This window comes from Mus caroli, unplaced genomic scaffold (assembly GCF_978045245.1).
Source record: "Mus caroli unplaced genomic scaffold, Mus_caroli_1 scaffold_1, whole genome shotgun sequence".
NCBI classification, from domain to species: Eukaryota; Metazoa; Chordata; class Mammalia; order Rodentia; family Muridae; genus Mus; species Mus caroli.
The window spans coordinates 175,804,165-175,830,033 of NW_028227256.1; the positions used below are offsets into that span (position 1 = coordinate 175,804,165).

Below are 25,869 nucleotides of genomic sequence, written 5' to 3' on the forward strand. Positions count from 1 at the left end.
CTTAAATACAAAAAACATGTCTTATGTCTATGTACTTTTGACTCCACTAATTGGAATTCTTGGCTCTCTTATTTTTGACTAGCTTTCTGTCATTCAGATTTTAGCTTAAAACTAGTCATTCCCCACACATCCTAAGATAACTCTAAATTATCTTAATTTTTCTACAAAATACTCATTGCTGGAATTTTGTCTCCTGTGTCTGTTCAGTTGCTGAATTCCCAGGTCTACCATATTACATAGCATACCCCGGGAACACAAAATATATTTGTTGAATGGGTGCACAAACGCTGTGTCCTAGGACTGAGCTAATCTTTGAGTTGCTACACTCTTCCCACCAGCGCAGGATACTCTCACGAAATGTGAATTCCGCTTTGAAGGTTAACTGAGACTTTCTTACATCCTACTTTTACAAGGGTAACCTTCCTCCATTTATTGCCTCACTTCTATATTTTCAAAAATTAAAAAGCAGAAGGGATTTGGAAACTTAGTCATCACTTCTTCACATTACGTTGGATTCACATCTCACGCTACAAACACCAGAAACAGCACTGAAAACTAAAAGGTAAATGGAGTCTCTGCTCGCCAAGGACAAACAGGGAAGGTTCCCTGGACAAACTCTTCGCATGACATCTTGGGAACTGTAGTCTCCCAGGGAGACGTGAGGGCCTACAATATCCTGGTGCATGCTGGGATATGTAGTCAGACTGCTTACACGCCCAATAGGAATCGCGGGTTCTCGCTCTACTTTCTGGGAACGGTAGTCTTTCTGAGACCTCGAGCCACCAGGGTGAAGAGGCATCCAGCCTGTCGCCATTTTAGGTCTCCTGCTGCAGAGCCTGAGAGCCTCAACGCGCAGGCGGGCTCATCCCTGGATCCAGCCGGGCCCCGCCTCCAGGGTGCCTAAAGCCCGCCCCTTGCCCAGGCTCCGCCTTCCCCCACGTGTCTGCGGCTGAGGGGAGGCGCCTGAGCTGGAGCTGCCTCTCCACCTGTCTGGCCCGGTCCTCGTACAGGTTTCTGGCTGCGTCTCCCGGGAGCGGTCCCGGCTGCCGGATGCTTCCGCCCCGGCTGCGGTGGGCCGGGCTGGACGCTTAGTGCCCGGCTCGAGCCCTGCCTGAGGCGCCCGCGGGGGTGGCAGCGGCCTCCGCCCCGCGGAGACCGAGCGGCTGGAGGACGAGGCGGCGGCCGTGGGGAGAAGGATGGGGGCTAACCAGTTAGTGGTGCTCAACGTCTACGACGACGTGGTGAGTGAGGCACCTGGCGGCCCGCACTAGCCGGCCCTGTCAGGGGTCCGGACTGAAGGTGTGCTTGAAGAGTTTGAAGACTCAGGCAGTTGGAGCATGCCTTCTGCCTACACTTCAAGATATATGCTCGAAATGAAAACTTGAATTTGAAATTTAAAAGTGAAAATTTAAATGTAATATCTAATAATTTGAGGAGGGAAATAATTGATAGAAATAGGATATGAATCTTCCTATCAAGAGCTAATATATTTTTTAAGCTTTTTTAAAAAGATTTATTATTATACATAAGTACATTATAACTGTCTTCAGACACACCAGAAGGAGGTATCAAATCTCATTAAAGGTGGTTGTGGACTTTCAGAACTCAGGACCTTCAGAAGAACAGTCAGTGCTCTTACCCGCTGAGTCATCTCACCAGCCCCAAAAACTTTTTTTTTTTTTGGTTTTCTGAGACAGGGTTTCTCTGTGTATCCCTGGCTCTCCTGGAACTTACTCTGTAGACCAGGCTGGTCTCGAACTCAGAAATCCGCCTGCCTCTGCCTCCCAAGTGCTGGGATCAAAGGCATATGCCACCACTGCCGGGCAAGAGCTAATTGATTTTTTTTAATGGTTTAAGAGCTAATTGTTTTTTTTTTTTTAATGGTTTAAGAACTTTATTATAGAAATGCAGGGAGAGACAAGCCCCTTCCGGTCCGACCAGCACCACGGAGTAGCTAGGGCGCAGATTCGGCTGACACCCGACAGCTACCCAGGACACCCGCCACAGGATCTTAAGACTTCTGGTGAGTGGAACACAGAGTCTGCTCCATTCTCTAAACAGAGACAACTATAACAACTAACTCCAGAGATTACCAGATGGCGAAAAGGTAAACGTAATAATCTTACTAACAGAAACCAAGACCACTCACCATCATCAGAACCCAGCACTCCCACTTCACTCATTCCAGGGCACCCCAACACACTGGAAAAGCTAGACCCGGATCTAAAAGCATATCTCATGATGATGGTAGAGGACATCAAGAAGGACTTTAATAACACACTTAAAGAAATACATGAGAACACTGCTAAACAGGTAGAAGACATTAAAGAGGAAGCACAAAAATCCCTTAAAGAATTGCAGGAGAACACTGCTAAACAGGTACAAGACATTAAAGAGGAAGCACAAAAATCCATTAAAGAATTGCAGGAAAATCAGACCAAACATGTGATGGAATTGAATAAAACCATCCAAGACCTAAAAAGGGAAGTAGACACAATAAAGAAAACCCAAATTGAGGCAACACTGGAGATAGAAACCCTAGGAAAGAAATCTGGAACCATAGATGCGAGCATCAGCAACAGAATACAAGAGATGGAAGAGAGAATCTCAGGTGCAGAAGGTTCCATAGAGAACATCGGCACAACAATCAAAGAAAATACAAAATCCAAAAAGATCCTAACTCAAAACATCCAGGAAATCCAGGACACAATGAGAAGACCAAACCTACGGATAATAGGAGTAGATGTGAATGAAGATTTCCAACTCAAAGGACCGGTGAATATCTTCAACAAAATTTTAGAAGAAAACTTCCCAAACCTAAAGAAAGAGATGCCCATGAACATGCAAGAAGCCTACAGAACTCCAAATAGACTGGACCAGGAAAGAAATTCCTCCCAACACAAAATAATCAGAACAACAAATGCACTAAATAAAGATAGAATATTAAAAGCAGTAAGGGAAAAAGGTCAAGTAACATATAAAGGCAAGCCTATCAGAATTACACCAGATTGTTCACCAGAGACTATGAAAGCAAGAAGATCCTGGACAGATGTTATACAGAAACTAAGAGAACACAAATTCCAACCCAGGCTACTATACCCAGCCAAACTCTCAATTACCATAGTTGGAGAAACCAAAGTATTCCACGACAAAACCAAATTCACACATTATCTTTCCACGAATCCAGTTCTTCAAAGGATAATAACAGAAAAAAACCAATACAAGGACGGAAACCACGTTCTAGAAAAAGCAAGAAGGTAATCCCTCAACAAACCTAAAAGAAGACTGCCACAAGAATAGAATACCAACTCTAACAAAAAATAAATAAATAAATAAAAGGAAGCAACAATTACTTCTCCCTAATAGCTCTTAATATCAATGGATTCAACTCTCCAATAAAAAGACATAGACTAACAGACTGGCTACACAAACAGGACCCAACATTTTGCTGCGTACAGGAAACTCATCTCAGAGAAAAAGACACTACCTCAGAATGAAAGGCTGGAAAACAATTTTCCAAGCAAATGGTAGGAAAAAACAAGCAGGAGTAGCCATCCTAATATCTAATAAAATCGACTTCCAACCCAAAGTCATCAAAAAAGACAAGGAAGGGCACTTCATATTCATCAAAGGTAAAATCCTCCAAGAGGAGCTATCAATTCTGAATGTCTATGCTCCAAATACAAGGGCAGCCACATTCATTAAAGATACTTTAGTAAAGCTCAAAGCACACATTGCACCTCACACAATAATAGTGGGAGACTTCACCACACCACTTTCACCAATGCACAGATCATGGAAGCAGAAACTAAACAGAGACACAGTGAACCAAACAGAGGTTATGAAACAAATGGATCTGACATATCTACAGAACATTTTATCCTAAAACAAAAGGATATACCTTCTTCTCAGCACCTCATGGTACCTTCTCCAAAATTGACCACATAATTGGTCACAAAACAAGCCTCAACAAATACAAAAATATTGAAATTGTCCCATGCATCCTATCAGATCACCATGGACTAAGGCTGATCTTCAATAACAAAATAATAGAAAGCCAACACACACGTGGAAACTAAACAACACTCTTCTCAATGATACCTTGGTCAAGGAAGGAATAAATAAAGAAATTAAGGACTTTTTGGAGTTTAATGAAAATGAAGCCACAACATACCCAAACTTATGGGACACAATGAAAGCATTTCTAAGAGGAAAACTCATAGCTCTGAGTGCCTCCAAAAAGAAACTAGAGAGAGCAAACATTAGCAGCTTGACAACACAACTAAAAGCTCTAGAAAAAAAGGAAGCAAATTCACCCAAGAGTAGTAGACGGCAGGAAATAATCGGGTGAAATCAACCAAGTGAAAACAAGAAGAACTATTCAAAGAATCAACCAATCGAGGAGCTGGTTCTTTGAGAAAATCAACAAGATAGATAAACCCTTAGCCAGACTCACTAGAGGGCATAGGGAAAGTATTCTAATTAACAAAATCAGAAATGAAAAGGGAGACATAACAACAGATCCTGAAGAGATACAAAACACCATCAGATCCTTCTACAAAAGGCTATACTCAACAAAACTGGAGAACTTGGATGAAATGGACAAGTTTCTAGACATATACCAGGTACCAAAGTTAAATCAAGATCAGGTTAATGATCTAAACAGTCCCATATCCCCTAAAGAAATAGAAGCAGTCATTAATAGTCTCCCAACCAAAAAAAGCCCAGTACCAGATGGGTTTAGTGCAGAGTTCTATCAGACCTTCAAAGAAGATCTAATCCCAGTTCTTCACAAACTATTCCACAAAATAGAAACAGAAGGTACTCTACCCAACTCATTCTATGAAGCCACAATTACTCTGATACCTAAACCACAAAAAGACCCAACAAAGATAGAGAACTTCAGACCAATTTCCCTTATGAATATCGATGCAAAAATCCTCAATAAAGTTCTCGCTAACCGAATTCAAGATCACATCAAAACAATCATCCATCCTGACCAAGTAGGTTTCATCCCAGGGATGCAAGGATGGTTCTATATAAGGAAATCCATCAATGTAATCCAGTATATAAACAAAGACAAAAACCACGTGATCATCTCTTTGGATGCTGAGAAAGCCTTTGACAAAATCCAACACCCCTTCATGATAAAAGTCTTGGAAAGATCAGGAATTCAAGGCCTATACCTAAACATGATAAAAGCAATCTACAGCAAACCAGTAGCCACCATCAAAGTAAATGGTGAGAAGCTGGAAGAAATCCCACTAAAATCACGGACTAGACAAGGCTGTCCACTCTCTCCCTACCTATTCAACATTGTACTTGAAGTCCTAGCCAGAGCAATTAGACAACAAAAGGAGATCAAGGGGATACAAATTGGAAAAGAAGATGTCAAAATATCACTCTTTGCAGATGATATGATAGTATACATAAGTGACCCTAAAAATTACACCAGAGAACTCTTAAGCCTGATAAACAGCTTCAATGAAGTAGCTGGATATAAAATTAACTCAAGGAAGTCAATGGCCTTTCTGTACACAAAGGATAAACAGGCTGAGAAGGAAATTAGGGAAACAACACCCTTCTCAATAGTCACAAACAATATAAAATACCTTGGCGAGACGTTAACTAAGGAAGTGAAAGATCTGTATGACAAGAACTTCAAGTCTCTGAAGAAAGAAATTAAAGAAGATCTCAGAAGATGGAAAGACCTCCCATGCTCATGGATTGGCAGGATCAACATTGTAAAAATGGCTATCTTACCAAAAGCAATCTACAGATTCAATGCAATCCCCATCAAAATTCCAACTCAATTCTTCAACGAATTAGAAAGGACAATCTGCAAATTCATCTGGAACAACAAAAAACCTAGGATAGCAAAAACTCTTCTCAAGGATAAAAGATCCTCTGGTGGAATCACCATGCCTGACCTAAAGCTGTCCTACAGAGTAATTGTGATAAAAACTGCATGGTACTGGTATAAGGACAGACAAGTAGACCAATGGAACAGAATTGAAGACCCTGAGATGAACCCACACACCAATGGTCACTTGATGTTCCACAAGGGAGCTAAAACCATCCAGTGGCAAAAGACAGCATTTTCAACAAATGGTGCTGGCACAACTGGCGGTTATCTTGTAGAAGAATGCGAATTGATCCATTCCTATCTCCTTGTACTAAGGTCTAATCTAAGTGGATTAAGGAACTCCACATAAAACCAGAGACACTGAAACTTATAGAGGAGAAAGTAGGGAAAAGCCTCGAAGATATGGGTACAGGGGGAAAATTCCTGAATAGAACAGCAAAGGCTTGTGCTGTAAGATCGAGAATCGGTAAATGGGACCTCATAAAGTTGCAAAGCTTCTGCAAGCCAAAAGACACCGTCAATAAGACAAAAAGACCACCAACAGATTGGAAAAGAATCTTTACCTATCCTAAATCAGATAGGTGACTAAAGCCAATATATATAAAGAACTCAAGAAGGTGGACTCCAGAAAATCAAATAACCCCATTAAAAAATGGGGCTCAGAACTGAACAAAGAATTCTCACCTGAGAAATACCTAATGGCAGAGAAGCACCTGAAAAAATGTTCAACATCCTTAATCATCAGGGAAATGCAACTCAAAACAACCCTAAGATTCCACCTCACACCACTCAGAATGGCTAAGATCAAAAATTCAGGTGACAGCAGATGCTGGCGAGGATGTGGAGAAAAAGGAACACTCCTTCCTTGTTGGTGGGATTGCAAGCTGGTACAACCACTCTGGAAATCAGCGGTTCCTCAGAAAATTGGACATAATACTACCAGAGGATCCAGCAATACCTCTCCTGGGCATATATCCAGAAGATGTTCCAACCGGTAAGAAGGACACATGCTCCACTATGTTCATAGCAGCCTTATTTATAATAGCCAGAAGCTGGAAAGAACCCAAATGCCCCTCAACAGAGGAATGGATACAGAAAATGTGGTACATTTACACAATGGAGTACTACTCAGCTATTAAAAGGAATGAATTTATGAAATTCCTAGGCAAATGGATGGACCTGGAGGGCATCATCCTGAGTGAGGTAACACAATCACAAAGGAACTCACACAATATGTACTCAATGATAAGTGGATATTGGCCCAAAACTTAGGATACCCAAGATATAAGATACAATTTGTTAAACGCATGAAACTCAAGAAGAACGAAGACCAAAGGGTGGACACTGTGCCCCGTCTTAAAATTGGGAACAAAACACCCATGGAAAGAGTTACAGAGATAAAGTTTGGAGCTGTGACAAAAGGATGGACCATCTAAAGACTGCCATATCCAGGGATCCATCCCATAATCAGCTTCCAAACGCTAACACCATTGCATACACGAGCAAGATTTTGCTGAAAGGACCCAGATATAGCTGTCTTTTTCGAGACAATGCCGGGGCCTAGCAAACACAGAAGTGGATGCTCACAGTCAGCTATTGAACGGATCACAGGGCCCCCAATGGAGGAGCTAGAGAAAGTACCCAAGGAGCTAAAGGGAACTGCAACCCTATAGGTGGAACAACATTATGAACTAACCAGTACCCCAGAGCTCTTGACTCTAGCTGCATATGTATCAAAAGATGGCCTAGTAGGTCATCACTGGAAAGAGAGGCCCATAGCACTTGCAAACTTTATATGCCCCAGTTCAGGGGAATTCCAGGGCCAAAATGTGGGAGTGGGTGGGTAGGGGAGTGCGGGGGGAGTGTATTGGGGACCTTTTGGATAGCATTCAAAATGTAAATGAGGAAAATACCTAATTAAAAAATAATTCAAAAAAATGCAGGGAGAAAGAGAAGGTAGGAAGGGGGAGGGAGGCTAGAGAAAAAAGAAAGAGGGAGGAGAGGAGAGGACAAAGAGGAAGGAGAAAGGAGAGAAGACAAAGGAAAGCAGAGTGAGGAGTGAGAGAGGTGAGAGAACAAAGGAGTGAGAAAGGTGAGAGAACAAAGGAGTGAGAGAGAAGAGCTAATATTTTTAAGAGCCAACATTTTTAAGGGTTTTTTGTTTACCAGCCATTTTAAGGAGAAAGGAAGCCAGATGATACATCTTATGTCAAATTAAAGCAAGTAACAAAAGAAAGGAACTCAAAGGATGAGGAAGGAGAAAGAAGAAAAACCTGCCCAGAATGTAGTGGTAGGGCACAGATGTACTCAAACTGTACTCTCATCCAGCACATTTTCTTCCTATAAGGCTGGGGAGTGGATTACAGTGGTTCTCAACCTTCCTAGTGCTGCAACCCTTTAATACAATTCCTCATGATGTGGTGACACCAACCAAAAAATTATTTCATTGCTACTTCATAGCTGTAATTCTGCTACTATTATGGATATTGATGTAAATATCTGATATGCAGGATATCTAAGATGTGACTGGTGGGATTCGTGACCCACAGGTTGAGAACCACTAACTTAGCACCAAGGCCCTGGATTCCATCTGTTGCACTGAACAAAGGAAAGGAACATGTTTCTCAGTCTGTCCAGCTCTCACACTTCTCTGAACTTCAATTTCCTCGGTGCGCTCTGTAACTCAGATGAATAGGAACTAAAACATAGAACAAAATCATATATCCTAAACTGGTTTTCTGTGGTGGTTAATTTTAATTGTCAATTTGTCTGGGCCATGGTAGCAGTCCCTGTTGCTGCCTTAGGTCCCGGATTTGCTGGTCCCCACGGTCTTAGGAGTTCCTTGAAATACTCCTTCACACTTGCCCATGGAGTGGGGCTAGATTCCACAGCCTTGCATCAGTCACTCTCTGCTACACTTGTAGCTGCTCTAATTCAAACACCTCTATCTGCTCCATGCTTCAGCAACTGAACGTGGCTAGAGAAAAACACATACAACAAGACGAGTAAATGACAAGGTGTCTCTTTCCTTTAAATGCATCCCTGTCAAACCATTCAAAATATCATCCCATAAAGGCCAAAAGGTACTTATTGTGTTTCTCATCTTTAAGTATCAAAAAGTTATATATCTCTCTTTATTATCAATATATTACCTGATCTGGAACCCTTTGTACCTTTGTCTCCCTCTGATGTTTGATTCAGACCACTGTAGTCTCCTCTGATTCTTTTATTTACTGGGAGGGGCTGACAGTAGAAAGACCCTTGGATTCTATGCTTCTGTTTGGGTTGCAGCTGGCTGTGTGTGCTTGTGTGCTAATCTCAGGCAGCCTGCAGCACAAGGAAGCAGTCAGGAGATCCAGGCTGACTGTCTATTTCCTGTGTAGACAAGGGAATTTATGGGAAAATGAACACAGAAAGGCTCTCTCGGGCGTAGATGCCCTGATCATTTCACTGTGTCTGCCTGAAAATTACCTCACAGGCAGTTGTGCTCCAGGGTCTACTGTCCCTCCCTTGGATTCTTACACAGTACTGCCAAGTCCAGCTCCAGGCTGGGGTGCGGCCCCTGGATGTAGTTCTCTGCCTGGGGGTTGGGAGAAGCTTCTCTGCAGTTCTCTGTAGGCCCCTCAGACCCAGTCAGCTTTCAATCCAAACACTGCTACAGCATAGATTGCTGCCCCAACTGGGTATTGGGGGTTGGGGGGGGGCAGTTTCCTTTTATGTCAGGTTAGTTAATAGTTGAGTTCTAATCGATACATTGGGTGCCAAGTTGTTGTGGTAAATCTCCAACCCAAATAAGTCCCATGTAAGGAAAACAACTCAATTAATATGAATACAAGCTACATGCCTATATTGGACAGATCTACCACTACACTACTATATTCCCCATCTGTGAAATCCCTTGCAGTTTGCAGTTTCTTTAGGGCATGTGCTTCTGCTTCATTTTCCTTCCACCTCTTCCTATTCTCTCTTCATCTCTCTCCTTCCTCTTCTCATCTCCCCCTCCTCTTCTTTCTCCCTCTCCCTCTAAAACTTTCAGCTCCACCTTCGCTTCCACTGCCCAATCACTCTCTCTAGCCTTTATTTTACAAGTTAAAATGGTGAGGTTTACATGAAGTCACCTGAGTACTTGATTCACCCCTTTTTCAAGGCAGCCCCTTTTGGGGAAGTGAAATTAGCATCAAAATACAAACTGCACCTGGGCAATCAACACCATGGATCAAATTGCTCTTAGAGTGCTCCAGAAAGCATCCCCAGAGAAGTGACACAACCCCTTTTGAGGAGCCCAGAAGATCATGTGTGGATCCCACACATTGAAACAAGAAGATCTAACATTGACAAGTCCCTTCCGGTCCACTGCAGCACTGGAGTTCCTGGCCCAGGGAGTCTCTGGACACCCGCAAGGACCCACACAGGATCCCCCACGGGATCCTAAGACCTCTGCTGAGTGGAACATAGCGTCTGCTCCAATCCAATCGCACGGAACCTGAGACTACATTAACCAGGGAAGCAGATTACCCGGCCTGATCAGAGGCACAAGTCCCTTCCGGTCCACTGCAGCACCGGGGTTCCTGGCCCAGGGAGTCTCTGGACACCCGCAAGGACCCACATAGGATCCCCCATGGGATCCTAAGACCTCTGGTGAGTGGAACACAGCATCTGCTCCAATCCAACCTCATGGAACCTGAGACTACATTAACCAGGGAAGCAGATTACCCGGCCTGATCAGAGGCACAAGTCCCTTCCAGTCCACTCCAGCACCGGGGTTCCTTGTGCATGGAGTTTCAGGACACCCCCAAGGTCCTTACAGGACCCTCCACAGAACCTTAAAACCTCTGGTGGGTGGAACAGAACTTCTGCCAGGAGGCAGGTTTGAACACCAGATTCTGGGCACCTTCCCTGCAAGAGGAGAGCTTGCCTGCAGATAGTACTCTGACCACTGAAACTAAGGAGAGAGCTAGTCTCACAGGTCTGCTGATAGAGGCTAACATAATCACCTGAGGAACAAGCTCTAACCAGAGACAACTATAACAACTAGCTCCAGAGATTACCAGATGGCGAAAGGCAAATGTAAAAATCCTACTAACAGAAATCAAGACCACTCACTATCATTAGAATGCAGCACTCCCACCCCACCTGGTCCTGGGCACCCCAACACAACCGAAAAGCTAGGCCCGGATTTAAAAGCATACCTCATGATGATGGTAGAGGACATCAAGAAGGACTTTAATAATTCACTTAAAGAAATACAGGAGAACACTGCTAAAGAGTTACAAGTCCTTAAAGAAAAACAGGAAAACACAACCAAACAGGTAGAAGTCCTTAAAGAAAAACAGGAAAACACATCCAAACAGGTGATGGAAATGAACAAAACCATACTAGACCTAAAAAGGGAAGTAGACACAATAAAGAAAACCCAAAGTAGGACAACGCTGGAGATAGAAACCCTACGAGAGAAATCTGGAACCATAGATACGAACATCAGCAACAGAATACAAGAGATGGAAGAGAATCTCAGGTGCAGAAGGTTCCATAGAGAACATCGGCACAACAATCAAAGAAAATATAAAACGCAAAAGGATCCTAACTCAAAACATCCAGGAAATCTAGGACACAATGAGAAGACCAAACCTACGGATAATAGGAGTTGATGAGAATGAAGATTTTCAACTTAAAGGGCCAGCAAATATATTCAACAAAATTTTAGAAGAAAACTTCCCAAACCTAAAGAATGACATGCCCGTGAACATACAAGAAGCCTATAGAACTCCAAATAGACTGGACTAGAAAAGAAATTCCTCCCGACACTTAATAATCAGAACAACAAATGCACTAAATAAAGATAGAATATTAAAAGCAGTAAGGGAGAAAGGTCAAGTAACATATAAAGGCAGGACTCTCAAAATTACACCAGACTTTTCACCAGAGACTATGAAAGCCAGAAGATCCTGGACAGATGTTATACAGACACTAAGAGAACACAATTGCCAGCCCAGGCTACTATATCCAGCCAAACTCTCAATTACCATACATGGAGAAACCAAAGTATGCCACGACAAAACCAAATTCACACATTATCTTTCCACGAATCCAGCCCTTCAAAGGATAATAACAGAAAAAAAACAATAAAAGGATGGAAATCATGCCCTAGAAAAAGCAAGAAAGTAATCCCTCAACAAACCAAAAAAAGAGACAGCCACAAAAACAGAATGCCAACTCTAACAACAAAAATAATACGAAGCAACAATTACTCTTCCTTAATATCTCTTAATATCAATGGACTCAATTCCCCAATAAAAAGACATAGACTAACAGACTGGCTACCAACATTCTGCTGCTTACAGGAAACCCATCTCAGGGAAAAAGACAGACACTACCTCAGAATGAAAGTCTGGAAAACAATTTTCCAAGCAAATGGTCTGAAGAAACCAGCTGGAGTAGCCATTCTAATATATAATAAAATTGACTTCCAACCCAAAGTTATCAAAAAAGACAAGGAGGGACACTTCATACTCATCAAAGGTAAAATCCTCCAAGAGGAACTCTCAATACTGAATATCTATGCTAAATGCAAGGGCAGCCACATTCATTTAAGACACTTTAGTAAATCTCAAAGCACACATTGCACAATAATAGTGGGAGACTTCAACACACCACTTTCATCAAAGGACAGATCGTGGAAACAGAAACTAAACAGGGACACAGTGAAAATAACAGAAGTTATGAAACAAATGGACTTAACAGATATCTACAGGACATTTTATCCTAAAACAAAAGGATATACCTTCTTCTCAGCACCTCAAGGGACCTCCAAAATTGACCATATAATTGGTCAAAAACAGGCCTCAACAGATACAAAAATATTAAAAATTTCCCATGCATTCTATCAGACCACCATGGAATAAGGCTGATCTTCAATAACAACATAAATGATGGAAAGCCAACATTCACGTGGAAACTGAATAACACTCTTCTCAAAGATACCTTGGTCAAGGAAGGAATAAAGAAAGAAATTAAAGACTTTTTAGAGTTTAATGAAAATGAAGCCACAACAACATACCCAAACTTAGGGGACACAATGAAAGCATTTCTAATAGGGAAACTCACAGCTCTGAGTGTCTCCAAAAAGAAACTAGAGAGAACACACACTAGCAGCTTGACAACACAACTAAAAGCTCTAGAAAAAAAGGAAGAAAATTCACCTAAGAGGAGTAGATGGCAGGAAATAATCAAACTCATGGGTGAAATCAACCAAGTGAAAACAAGAAGAACTATTCAAAGAATTAACCAAACTCAGAGTTGATTCTTTGAGAAAATCAACAAGATAGATAAACTCTTAGCTAGACTCACTAGAGGGTACAGGGACAACATTCCAATTAACAAAATCAGAAATGAAAAGGGAGACATAACAGATCCTGGAGAAATCCAAAGCACCATCAGATCCTTCTACAAAAGGATATACTCAACAAAACTGGAAAACCTGGACGAAATGGACAAATTTCTAGACAGATACCAGTTACCAAAGTTAAATCAGGATCAAGTTAACAATATAAACAGACCCATATCCCCTAAAGAAATAGAAGCAGTCAATAATAGTCTCCCTGTCAAAAAAAAGCCCAGGACCAGATGGGTTTAGTGCAGAGTTCTACCAGACCTTCAAAGAAGATCTAATCCCAGTTCTTCACAAACTATTCCACAAAATAGAAACAGAAGGTACTCTACCCAACTCATTCTATGAAGCCACAATTACTCTGATACCTAAACCACAGAAAGATCCAACAAAGATAGAGAACTTCAGACCAATTTTCCTTATGAATATCAATGCAAAAATACTCAATAAAATTCTCGCTAACTGAATCCAAGAACACATTAAAGCAATCATCCATCCTGACCAAGTAGGTTTTATACCAGGGATGCAGGGATGGTTTAATATACGGAAATCCATCAACTTAATCCATTATTTAAACAAACTCAAACACTAAAACCAGATGATCATTTTGTTAGATGCGGAAAAAGCATTCGACAAGATCCAACCCCCATTCATGATAAAAGTCTTGGAAATATCAGGAATTCAAGGCCCATACCTAAACATGATAAAAGCAATATACAGCAAACCAGTAGCCAACATCAAAGTAAATGGAAAGAAGCTGGAAGCAATCCCACTAAAATCAGGGACTAGACAAGGCTGCCCACTCTCTCCCTACGTATTCAACATTGTACTTGAAGTCCTAGCCACAGCAATTCGACAACAGAAGGAGAAAAAGGGGATACAAATTGGAAAAGATGAAGTCAAAATATCACTTTTTGCAGATACATGATAGTATATATAAGTGACCCTAAAAATTCCACGAGAGAACTCCTAAACCTGATAAACAGCTTCGGTGAAGTAGCTGGATATAAAATTAACTCAAACAAGTCAATGGCCTTTCTCTACACAAACAATAAACAGGCTGAGAAGGAAATTAGGGAAACAACACACTTCTCAATAGTCACAAATAATATAAAATATCTTGGCATGACTCTAACTAAGGAAGTGAAAGATCTGTATGATAAAAACTTCAAGTCTCCAAAGAAAGAAATTAAAGAAGATGGAAAGATCTCCCATGCTCATGGATTGGCAGGATCAACATTGTAAAAATGGCTATCTTACCAAAAGCAATCTACAGATTCAATGCAATCCCCATCAATATTCCAACTCAATTCTTCAACGAATTAGAAAGAGCAATCTGCAAATTCATCTGGAATAACAAAAAACCTAGGATAGCAAAAACTCTTCTCAAGGATAAAAGAACCTCTGGTGGAATCACCATGCCTGACCTAAAGCTTTACTACAGAGAAATTGTGATAAAAACTGCATGGTACTGGTATAGTGACAGACAAGTAGACCAATGGAATAGAATTGAAGACCCAGAAATGAACCCACACACCTATGGTCACTTGATCTTTGACAAGGGAACTAAAACCATCCAGTGGAAAAAAGACAGCATTTTCAACAAATGGTGCTGGCACAACTGGTTGTTATCATGTAAAAGAATATGAATCGATCCATTCCTATCTCCTTGTACTAAGGTCAAATCTAAGTGAATTAAGGAACTCCACATAAAACCTGAGACACTGAAACTTATAGAGGAGAAAGTGGGGAAAAGCCTTGAAGATATGGGCACAGGGGAAAAATTCCTGAATAGAACAGCAATGGCTTGTGCTGTAAGATCGAGAATCAATAAATGGGACCTCATAAAGTTGCAAAGCTTCTGCAAGCCAAAAGACACCATCAATAAGACAAAAAGACCACCAACAGATTGGAAAAGGATATTTACCTATCCTAAATCAGATAGGGGACTAATATCAAATATATATAAAGAACTCAAGAAGGTGGACTCCAGAAAATCAAATAACCCCATTAAAAATGGGGCTCAGAACTGAACAAAGAATTCTCACCTGAGGAATACCGATGGCAGAGAAGCACCTGAAAAAATGTTCAACATCCTTAATCATCAGGGAAATGCAAATCAAAACAACCCTGAGATTCCACCTCACACCAGTCCAAAAGGCTAAGATCAAAAATTCAGGTGACAGAAGATGCTGGTGAGGATGTGGAGAAAGAGGAACACTCCTCCACTGTTGGTGGGGTTGCAAGCTTGTACAACCACTCTGGGTATCAGTCTGGCGGTTCCTTAGAAAATTGGACATATTACTACCAGAGGATCCAGCAATACCTCTCCTGGGCATATATCCAGAATATGTCCCAACCGGTAAGAAGGACACAGGCTCCACTATGTTCATAGCAACCTTATTTATAATAGCGAGAAGCTGGAAAGAACCCAGATGCCCGTCAACAGAGGAATGGATACAGAAAATGTGGTACATTTACACAATGGAGTACTACTCAGCTATTAAAAGAAATGAATTTATGAAATTCCTAGGCAAATGGATGGACCTGGAGGGCATCATCCTGAGTGAGGTAACACAATCACAAAGGAACTCACACAATATATACTCACTGATAAGTGGATATTAGCCCAAAATTTAGGTTACCCAAGATATACAATTTGCTAAACACATGAAACTCAAGAAGAATGAAGACCAAAGTGTGGACACTGTGCCCCTTCTTAGAATTGGGAACAAAACACCCATGGAAGAAGTTACAGAGACAAAGTTTGGAGCTGTGACGAAAGGATGGACCATCTAGAGACTGCCATATCCAGGGATCCATCCCATAATCAGCTTCCAAACGCTGACACCATTGCATACACTAGCAAGATTATGCTGAAAGTTCCCAGATATAGCTGTCTCTTGTGAGACTATGCTGGGGCCTAGCAAACACAGAAGTGGATGCTCACAGTCAGCTATTGGATGGATCACAGGGCTCCCAATGGAGGAGCTAGAGAAAGTACCCAAGGAGCTAAAGGGATCTGCAACCCTATAGGTAGAACAACATTACGAACTAACCAGTACCCCAGAGCTCTTGACTCTAGCTGCATATGTATCAAAAGATGCCCTATTCTGCCATCACTTGAAAGAGAGTCCCATTGGACTTGCCAACTTCATATGCTCCAGTACAGGGGAACTTCAGGCCCCAAAAAATGGGAATGGGTTGGTAGGGAATTGGAGGGGAGGGTATGGGGATAGCATTGGAAATGTAATTGAGGAAATGACGTAATAAAAAAATATTAAAAATTAAAAAAAAGAAGTTGTAACATTGAAGTGGCCTTGGAGACCCCAAGATATCTGAGATGCCAGAGCCGTGGGCTATCTGCTGAGGAAAGCTGCTAACAGAGAATGGAACCCACCCTTGAGAAAGAAGTTATTGCAGTCAACAAAGATGAAAAAGGAGTTGGAGATCTGAAGACCACGTGGACATCAGACAGGGAGATGTAGAGTTTGGAGTTTGCCCAGCTGGTTTCCTGTCTTGCTTTGGGGATTAAGTGATTGGATGAATCTCAGGAGAGACTTTGAAATTTCGACTTTTAACATTGTTGAGACTACTATAGACTATGGGGACCTTTGTATTCGGAATAAATGTATTTTGTATTATACTATTTAGGTATGGCCACCTTAGGCTCACATGTTTTTACAAGCCTATGAGGGATATGGAGTGGTATGTAATGGTTTGTTTATGCTCAGTCCATGGCGTGGCACTATTAAAGCATGTACCCCTGTTAGAGTACGTGTGTCACTGTGGGTGTCGGCTTTAAGACCCCCAACCTAGCTGTATGGAAGTCAGAATTCTGCTAGCAGTCTTCAGATGAAGATGTAGAACTCTCAGCTCCTCCTGCACCATGCCTGCCTGGATGCCGCCAGGTTCCTGACTTAATAATGGACTGAACCTCTCAACCTGTAAGCCAGCCCCAATTAAATGTTGTTCTTACAAGAGTTGGCTTGGTCATGGTGTCTGTTCATAGCAGTAAAACCCTAACTAAGGCACCCTCCCATCTACTTTCTGCCCTGTAACAACCTCAGGTGGTAAGTAAATACACTCTGACCCTTGCAGGAATCCCTCTGCAGCCTTTCCTCCCAAGTAATGGTGTTATCCTGTCTGAAGCTGCTCAAGGCTTTCTGCCTTCCCTTCTGTCATTTTAACCAGAGCTGCTGGCACTTACGTTTCTGAGCTCTACAAAGGAGACAGTTAAATTGCTAATGAACTATGCCTTAAGTTTTAAGTATGACAGTGTCAGGATCCCTTTGATCCATGTTTTCTCTCTACCAGCACTTCTTTCTCCACCTTAAGCCTGCACAATGTACCTATGATGAGCCAGCCTGCCTCCCTGCCTCCACTTGGGTTTAAAGGCCATCTTTTTCTTTTTCTTTTCTGTTTTTTTTTTTTTTTTTTTTTTTTTTTTTTTTGCAGTTTCAGTGTCTTCATGAAAAAAAAAACCACACACAACACAAAACAACAAAAACAAAACAAACTAGGTATAAAAGCCTTTGTTCCAAATAGTATACAAATGGTTTTTTCTTGTTTGTATTTTAAAGATTTAAGAAATTTCTTATATCATAAAGGATTTCTTCCTCAATTGACTTTTTTTGTAGTGCAGCATTAAAAAACCCAAGTGTAAAAGTGCAGAAATTTGTCATTTAGAAAAGAAAATTTTTTATCTATGTAGTGTTTCATATGTAACAGCAAACAACGTTTACAGATTATACTTTCTACAGTGGGGTAAAACCTGAAACATTGTAGTTCATAAGCCTCTGACCATATGCAAAATCAGCTATTTCTCAAAATAGACTTAGCTTTAGCCACATTAATGTGAGGGTCTCAAGTTTTAATATTTAGCTCGATTAATAGTTCTGAATGCGTTATGTTTAAGGTCAAAATAATTTACAACAATATTCAACATTATAACCCAAAGCTAATACAACTATCTTCCATGATGAAATAAGACATGACAGCACTGTATGAGAAATAAAACATTCAAATGAGAATTGTTTGTATGTATGTGTTTGGAGTTTTTTAGACACAGGAAAATACGAAGTTCTTGTTGTTGTACTCCATGTATAGTCAACTCCCAAAATTACCAATAGCTACTTCCAAAAGTAGCTGCTATCTTTTGTATATTTTCAGTGAAGTAATTTACATCTGTAACAAGGATTCCATTATTTTCAAAGATTTCTGTGGAAACTCTGGGCTTGTCTGTTAGGAAGACAGCAAACCTGGCACTGATATGTTGAATTTGCAGGTTTAACAAGCATTTCAAAATTTCAGCTTTTGTTGATGATGGAGAATCACAGTTGTGATAATGAAGTAAGTCAATGATTTTTCTGTTCTTTTTAATGGGAGGAAACAGGAGTGCTCTGCTATGCTCGCGTACCTTCATGCCAGAAGAGGGCGCCAGATCCCGTTATAGATAGGGATCTATAGAAATCTATAGATAGGGTTGCTGTGATTGTAACCTTTGTGTCATCTCACCAGCCTCTTGAAGTCATCTTATAGTTAAAGTCAAAGTAAGTTCATTCCTGTTTATGGTTACACCTGTGCTTTTCAAAGACAGGGATAGGCCCCACCTGTAACAAGCCCTGGGAGCAAGCCAGTAAGTAGCCTTTCTTGGTTAATACTCCAGTTCCTGAGTTCAAGGCCATCCTAGGCTACACAGAGTTGGAGGCCAGTCAGGAGATTGCATCGAAAAACAAAACGATAATCATTTGTAATCATTATAATTATTATCTCTTATAGGTCTCCTTGGATTTTTCAACATTGAGTTTTTGTTCTGAAAATTGGGTTCATGCGTTCACCCAGTAGCTAACTTTCAGGGTAAGCCAGGAGACTCCCCGCGCGCATGAGCAGTTAAGCTCTTGGTCCCTGCGCGTGCCCAGCATGCCCAGTGCAGGGCAACGGAAGCCTGGGAGCTTGCTAGCCCTGCAGACCTTGCAGAAGTGGTTGCTTAGAGGAGGAGTTGGAGCCATGTTAGCCCGGCAGGTGGTGGCAGCGCTGCTGTTGTGGCTGAGCTGCTGTGTCTCAGCTCTGTGGAGGTAGAAAGGTGCATCCCTGGACACTGGCCTTGAAGACAACCCCCCCCCCCGCTTGGTTCCCCACCTCCCCAGCGGATGGCCTGAGTTCCCTCTGGAGCCTTTAGAGATGAGTCAGCCCTCTGAAAAGCTGTTCTGCAGAAGGGCGGTGGCACCTTCTTGCTGCTGCCTTAGATCATTTAAAAGAAAATTAGAAGGGGTGGGGTGGGGCAGCAGACAGATGGATGATAACCATATATATATATATATATATATATATATATATATATATATATATATGTATATATATATATATATATGAATGAAAGTAATGTTTTTGCTTTGAACATATCCCACCATACACTAATCTTTTTCTTTTCCGTTTGCTGCTGGGTTTTGAAGCCCAGCTTTCCCTTCCCAGATGAATTCCTAAGTTCCTACTGTACCTGTACCTGGATCCTGTTCCTCCCCAAAGTAGAACCAGAGATGGCTAGGGAAGGACACATTGCTTCTGACTTGAGGAGTTGAAGCAGAGTTTTGTTTTGTTTTTTTTCCTAAAATACTGTATAAACGTAAAGAGATTAATTTCCATATGGAGTATTGATTTAGATACTGAAGATATTATGAAGTTCTGAGAGATCCTTAAAGCAGGTATGATGGTTCAGTATTCAGTCAGTAATCACTACCTCGAAAGGGATATCAAAATATTTTAGATTTCACATGGGTTAAAATGCACCTTAAGCCAGATGGTGATGGCTCATGCCTGTAATCCAGCACTCCAGAAGCAGAGGCAGCAAGATCTCTCTGAGTTTGAGGCCATCATGGTCTATAGAGTGAGCTCCAAGGATAGCAAGGGCTGTACAGAGAAACCCTTTCTCAAAAAAAAAAAAAAAAAAAAGTACCATAAACTAGAAAATTACATTCTTCAAGTATGCTACGTAAAAATAAGAATTAGGGGCTGGAGAGATGGCTCAGCAGTTAAGAACACTGACTGCTCTTCCAGAGGACCTGAGTTCAATTCCCAGCAACCACATGTTGGCTTGCAACCATCTGTAATGGGATCTAATGCCTCTTGTGTGTCTGAAGAGAGCAATAGTATACTCATACATAAAGTGAGTAAATAAATAAATAATAGAAAAATAATTATCTCCCTCCCCTTTACCCTTTAAAACAGCCAACAAGGATTCAAACAATTGAGCCAGGCTTGTGGTGGCATATGCCTTTAATCCTAGCACTTGGGAGGATCTTTGAGTTCACGTCCAGCCTGGTCTACAGAGAGAGTTCCAGGATAGCCAGAGCTACACAGAGAAACCCTGTATTAAAAAAAAAAAAACCAACCAAACAAACAAAAAACACCACACAAACAAACAACAAAAAAGATAACTGTCAAGTTTTCTTTACAAGGAGAGAGGGGTTCTTTTTCCCAAGGGATGTATTATGTGAATTAGTGCATGTGAGTCCCAGCATTCCAGGGGCCAACAAGTCAAAGCAAACTTGGGATTATAGTTAGACCTGCTAAAGAATAAAGTCTGAATTGAAAATGAAATATAGGGGCTGGAGAGATGGCTCAGTAGTTAAGAGCACTGGCTTACAACAGTCTGCAACTCCTGTGCCAGTACATTTGTTGCCCTCTTCTGTCCTCCATAGACATTGCATATAGGTGGTATGTGGAAATACAGGACACATTACACTTTTTTTACTTTTTTTGGTTTTTCGAGACAGGGTTTCTCTGTTGTCCTGGAACTCACTTTGTAGACCAGGCTGACCTCAAAATCAGAAATCGTCCTGCCTCTGCCTCCCGAGTGCTGGGATTAAAGGTGTGCACCACCATACCTGGCTTTTTTTTTTAACGTTAAAATTTCTAAATTAAATATTAAAAAGAGTAGCCATTGTGGAGAGATCTGTGAGAGAGAGAGAGAGCAAAGGCTCTGATAACTTCGTAAGCCTTTTTCTCTTTCACAGTGAAGATAACGTGTTTTCTGAGTCTAATGCAGTGTTATGTTTCAAGTGCTCAGTGTTATGTTTCTGATGATAACAAAGAACGCTAAGGACACCCTGCGAACACAGGGAATTTGTGAGCTCTATTGATATTTTGTTCATTTGTTCTCTGTTAACATGAGAGAAGTTTCCATTGATGATTAAAAGGACCGGGTAGGAAATACGTTAGGTGTTTCCTAGCAATAATATCTATGCTGTATCTACTGATTCTTTTGCCCTACTAGAGGAAAGCACTCGGGGTATGGTTATATGATAAAAATGGATTTACTGTAAGATACAGTCAGACATTCCTGGTTTATGTATATTCATGAGTAAGGGAGTGCTAACATCTCTCTCCCTTCTCCATGTCTCTCCTCCCCCTTTTGTCTGTGTGTACTAGGGCTGACCCAGTGTGCTTTGGGAAAGAGTGCTGGGGAAACAGAAATGCTATGTAAATGTAAGGAAATATAATTCCCATACAAAGAATTGATTTGGAGAGTGAAAAGTTAGTGGCACTGCCCACCATTATTTAATTTGATTATTTATTTAGAGACAGGGTCTCACTGTGTAGCCCTGGATAGTGTGGAAATCACTATGTAGAGTAGGCTAGTCTCAAACTCACAGAGATCCATTTGTCCCTGACTCCAAGGACCTGAGATTTAAAAACAAGTGCCACCATGCCTAGCCATTGTCTACTTTTATTTTGGGACAGGTTTTCTCACTGTCTGGGGACTCAACATGTTGGTTAGGCTAGCTATCCAGTGATCTCTAATGTGTAACCTCTAGTGAGCTTAGAGTAGATACCCGCATGCCTGGATTTTGATTGTGTGGGCTCCTGGCATTGAACTCAAGTCCTCCTGCTTGCAAGGCGAGTACTTTTATTAGCTGAGATACCTACCCAGCCTTAATATGTTTTTAAAGGATAAAATTTAGGGCCTAGGGGTATAGCTTAGTGCTAGACATACACGAGACCATAGGTTTAAAAGGTAAGGGGGGGGGAGACAAAACAGTAGATTCCCTAAAATTTAACAAGATGGATTTGAAACTGTTTCATTGTTAGCTATTTTGAAAGATGTCTTGTGTAGCAAAATTCTTCTCTACCTCAAGTTCCTTCTTCCACTAACATTGTGTTTTTATCATGTTTGTTAAATAAAATCCATAGAAAGCTTTAGTTTGGACATGAGCTCCTGTGCTGGGCCAAACAGAATGAACAAAACTGGAGCTGATAATGTCCCTCTCTTACCTGACCAGAGTCAAAGAGGTTAATGAGCTAAAAAGTCAGGAGAGAGAAAAACAGTCAAATTCCCAAAGAAGCCAGTTTCAGTTGGCACCATAAGCACTTTCCCTCTGCTTTTGTCCTTAGAAAAAGTAACTGGAAGTGACAGGATATTGACCCTACTCTTGTTTTTCATCTGTATCCCTGTTCATGTCTTAGAGTGTTGAAATAACCAACCCACATTTTATTCTTAGTTCCTTTCCTCACCCACACTTCTATGATGCCAACCTGCTCTACTCAGCTTACCAGAAAATTGGTGCTATTTTATGAAAAGAGCATTGTCTGATTCTGGAATTGCAAATACAACTGATTAAGATGTCCCAGTTGGTACCGTTCTGTCTTTTGATGAGTTCTTTATCCAGTGGAGATGGTTATTCCTAACTTCCTTTTCCATGTCATCTAGATTTTTTTTGAAACATTTTTTAGATACATACATACATACATACATACATACATACATACACACATGGTTTGTTCCCTGCATGATTCTTTGTGGGCTGTATGTGTGCAGTTCCCGAGGAGGCCAGAAGGGGTTGCTGGATACACTTGGAACTGGAGTTAAAGACACTTGTGAGCCACCATTTGGGTACCAAGAATCTCATCCCATTCCTCTAGAAGAGCAAATCATGCTCTTGATCCCTGGGCCATCTCCTTAGTCCCTATATATACATTTTGAACCCAGCACTACTTACTATATATATAGTTCCTATTTTTCTCAGTTGATTAGACATATACTATCTGTCTCACACAAGTCTTCAGTGTAGACTTGAGTCTGTTTCTGGGCTAAATGTCCTGTTGTGTTCCATGGGTTAGTGTGCCTAGTGCTGCGTTAGCCTTACATCTAATGCCATAACTTCATAAACCTGGATCCCTCCCAGGAAGGTCCTCCATTCTATAGCCAGAAGTCTTAGTTACCCTGGGACCTATACATATTTGCATAAATTTAAAAATAGGCTATCAAGTATTACATGAAAATTCTTTTGGCATTTTTTCTATTTGAATTGAAGTGATTCAAAATGATATCCTTAGGAATACTAAATTTTCCTATTAAAATGAACTGGGCAACATGAGTTGCAATTCCACCAGAAATCCTGAGTAAGAGAGAGTACTTGGTGGTACTAGGAAATTCAATAATTAAAAAGTAAAATAAAATCATAGGATTGCCCAGCAGTGGTGGCACACACCTTTAATCCCCAGCACTTGGGAGGCATAGGCAGGCAGATTTCTGAGTTCAAGGCCAGCTTGGTCTATAGAGTGAGTTCCAGGACAGTCAGGGATACACAGAGAAACCCTGTGCTGAAAAAACAAAACAAAAAAAAAATCATAGGATTGGGGCATAGCTCAGGCAATAGAGCATGTGCTTAGTATATAGCCCTGGGTTCAATCCTGAACAGAAAATAAAGGGTGCTGTGGGAGTTATGGTGTTTAATATCATCAACTTGACAATCAAGAATCACCTAGGGGACAAGCTTCTGGGTCAGATGTGAGGCAGTTTCTAGATTAAGTTAATTCAGATAGTAAGTCTCACCCTAAATATGGGTGGAGCACTCTTATGGATGAGATATGGGGACATCCTTAGTAAATAATACAAAAGATATGGGAGGTGAGCATCAGCATTCATCTTCCTCTGTTTCCTAGCAATGCACACAATGTGACCAGATGTTGCAAGCTCCTGCTGCAACCCTCAAACTGTGAAAAAATAAGCTCTGACTCGTTTACGTTCCTTTTGTCAGCCTCTATGTCCTCACAGCAAGACACATTTGTATGTATATATGTACGTATGTATGTATAGTTTGTTCTTTGAAATGTCTGTATGAGTATGTATGTATGTATAGTTTGCTCTTTGAAACAGCGTCTCACTCTATAGCCCACTCCCACCTCGAACTTACAATGTAGTTCAGGCTGACTTCCAATCATGATGATCTTCTGCCTAAGCCCCAAAATGCTGAGATTACAGACATGAACCTCCAATCAGTTCTCTCCTTCTACCTTGTATTGTTCTTGTTTGAGGCAAGATCCATCTTGTTACTGTGTCACTATTTTATGACTAGAGCATTCCAGCTTATTCTGTCTCTGCCTCCTGTCTTACATAACAGTGTGGGATTGTAGACTAGAGGCACTGGACCTGCTTTTCACATGGATTCTAGAGACCAAACCTGAGTTTTCAGGATTACACAGCAAGCTCTTTCAACCTGCTCAGCTATTGTGATGGTTTGAAAGAAAATGGCCCCCATAGGTAGTGACACTGGTTGGTGTGGCCTTGTTGGAGTGGGTGTGACCTTGTTGGACTATCTTCCTGCTCCCTGAGGATCCATATGTAGAACTCTAAGCTTCCTCTCCAGCACCATGTCTGCCTGCATACCACCATGCTTCCCACCATGATGACAATGGACTAAACCTCTTAACTGTAAGCCAGCCCTAATTAAGTGTGTTCCTTTATAAGAGTAGCCGTGGTCATGGTGTCTTCACAGCATAAGGAAACCCTCACTAAGACAGCCAGCTCACTGGCCCAGTGACTACCTTTTTAATATCTGCTTTATCCTCTAATTATGACACCTTTTGCTTAATATCATTTAATTGTGTCTTTTAAAAATCTTAATCAATCTTGTCATAGCTTTCTTGCCATACTCATCTTTGTACCTCTGTTTTCTGTTTGTATGTTTTAATATCCCTTCTAGCTATTTATTTATTTATTTATTTATTTATTTTTGTTTTTCGAGACAGGGTTTCTCTGTATAACGCTGGCCGTCCTGGAACTCACTCTGAAGACCGGGCTGGCCTCAAACTCAGAAATCTGCCTGCCTCTGCCTCCCAAGTGCTGGGATTAAAGGCATGTGCCACCAAAACCCAGCTTAATCCCTTCTGGCTTGATGGGCTTCTTCTGATATAACATTCTCTCTCTAGCTCACTGGCATTCTCTCCCATTTTCTCTGTTTTTGAAACAGAGTCTCACCATTTAGCACAGACTGATTCTCCTGCCGCAGTCTCCTAAGCACTGGATTAGAAGCACTTACCACCACATTCAGCTCTAAGGTCTTCAGATATTTAACTAATAGTTTCCTCATTGGATTCTCTAAAGAATGGGTTCCCCTTATAGGATTGTTCAATCACACCTCACAAAAAGTAACATGAAATCCTTCCAAAATTTATTTTTTGGTAGTTTTAACTTATGTTATTCTCTATCGTGCTTGAATTATTTATCAGTAAGTTTTGGGGTGGTTTTGCTTTGCCCTTTGAGAAAAGGTCTCACTCTTTTTTTTTTGGTTTTTCGAGACAGGGTTTCTCTGTGTAGCCCTGGCTGTCCTGGAAC

General features: G+C 41.1%; 1 protein-coding gene across 6 annotated transcripts in view; it reads left to right on the forward strand.

Moving 5' to 3' along the window:
- Positions 1-668: 668 nt before the first annotated feature.
- The window catches only part of LOC110288950 (cation channel sperm-associated protein subunit epsilon-like protein), a 144,853-nt gene continuing 119,652 nt past the window's right edge, over positions 669-25,869 (forward strand). For 5 of the 6 annotated variants that reach the window (XM_085843330.1, XM_085843322.1, XM_085843329.1 and 2 more), the window contains exon 1: positions 669-1,241. Coding sequence is in view for 1 of the 6 variants with exons in the window: in XM_085843321.1 (XP_085699447.1) it covers positions 19,263-19,330 (68 nt within the window). In the remaining 5 variants the exon portion in view is untranslated. Of the gene's footprint in view, positions 1,242-19,190; positions 19,331-25,869 lie in introns of those variants that run through there. The other variant, XM_085843321.1, reaches the window with a different exon arrangement.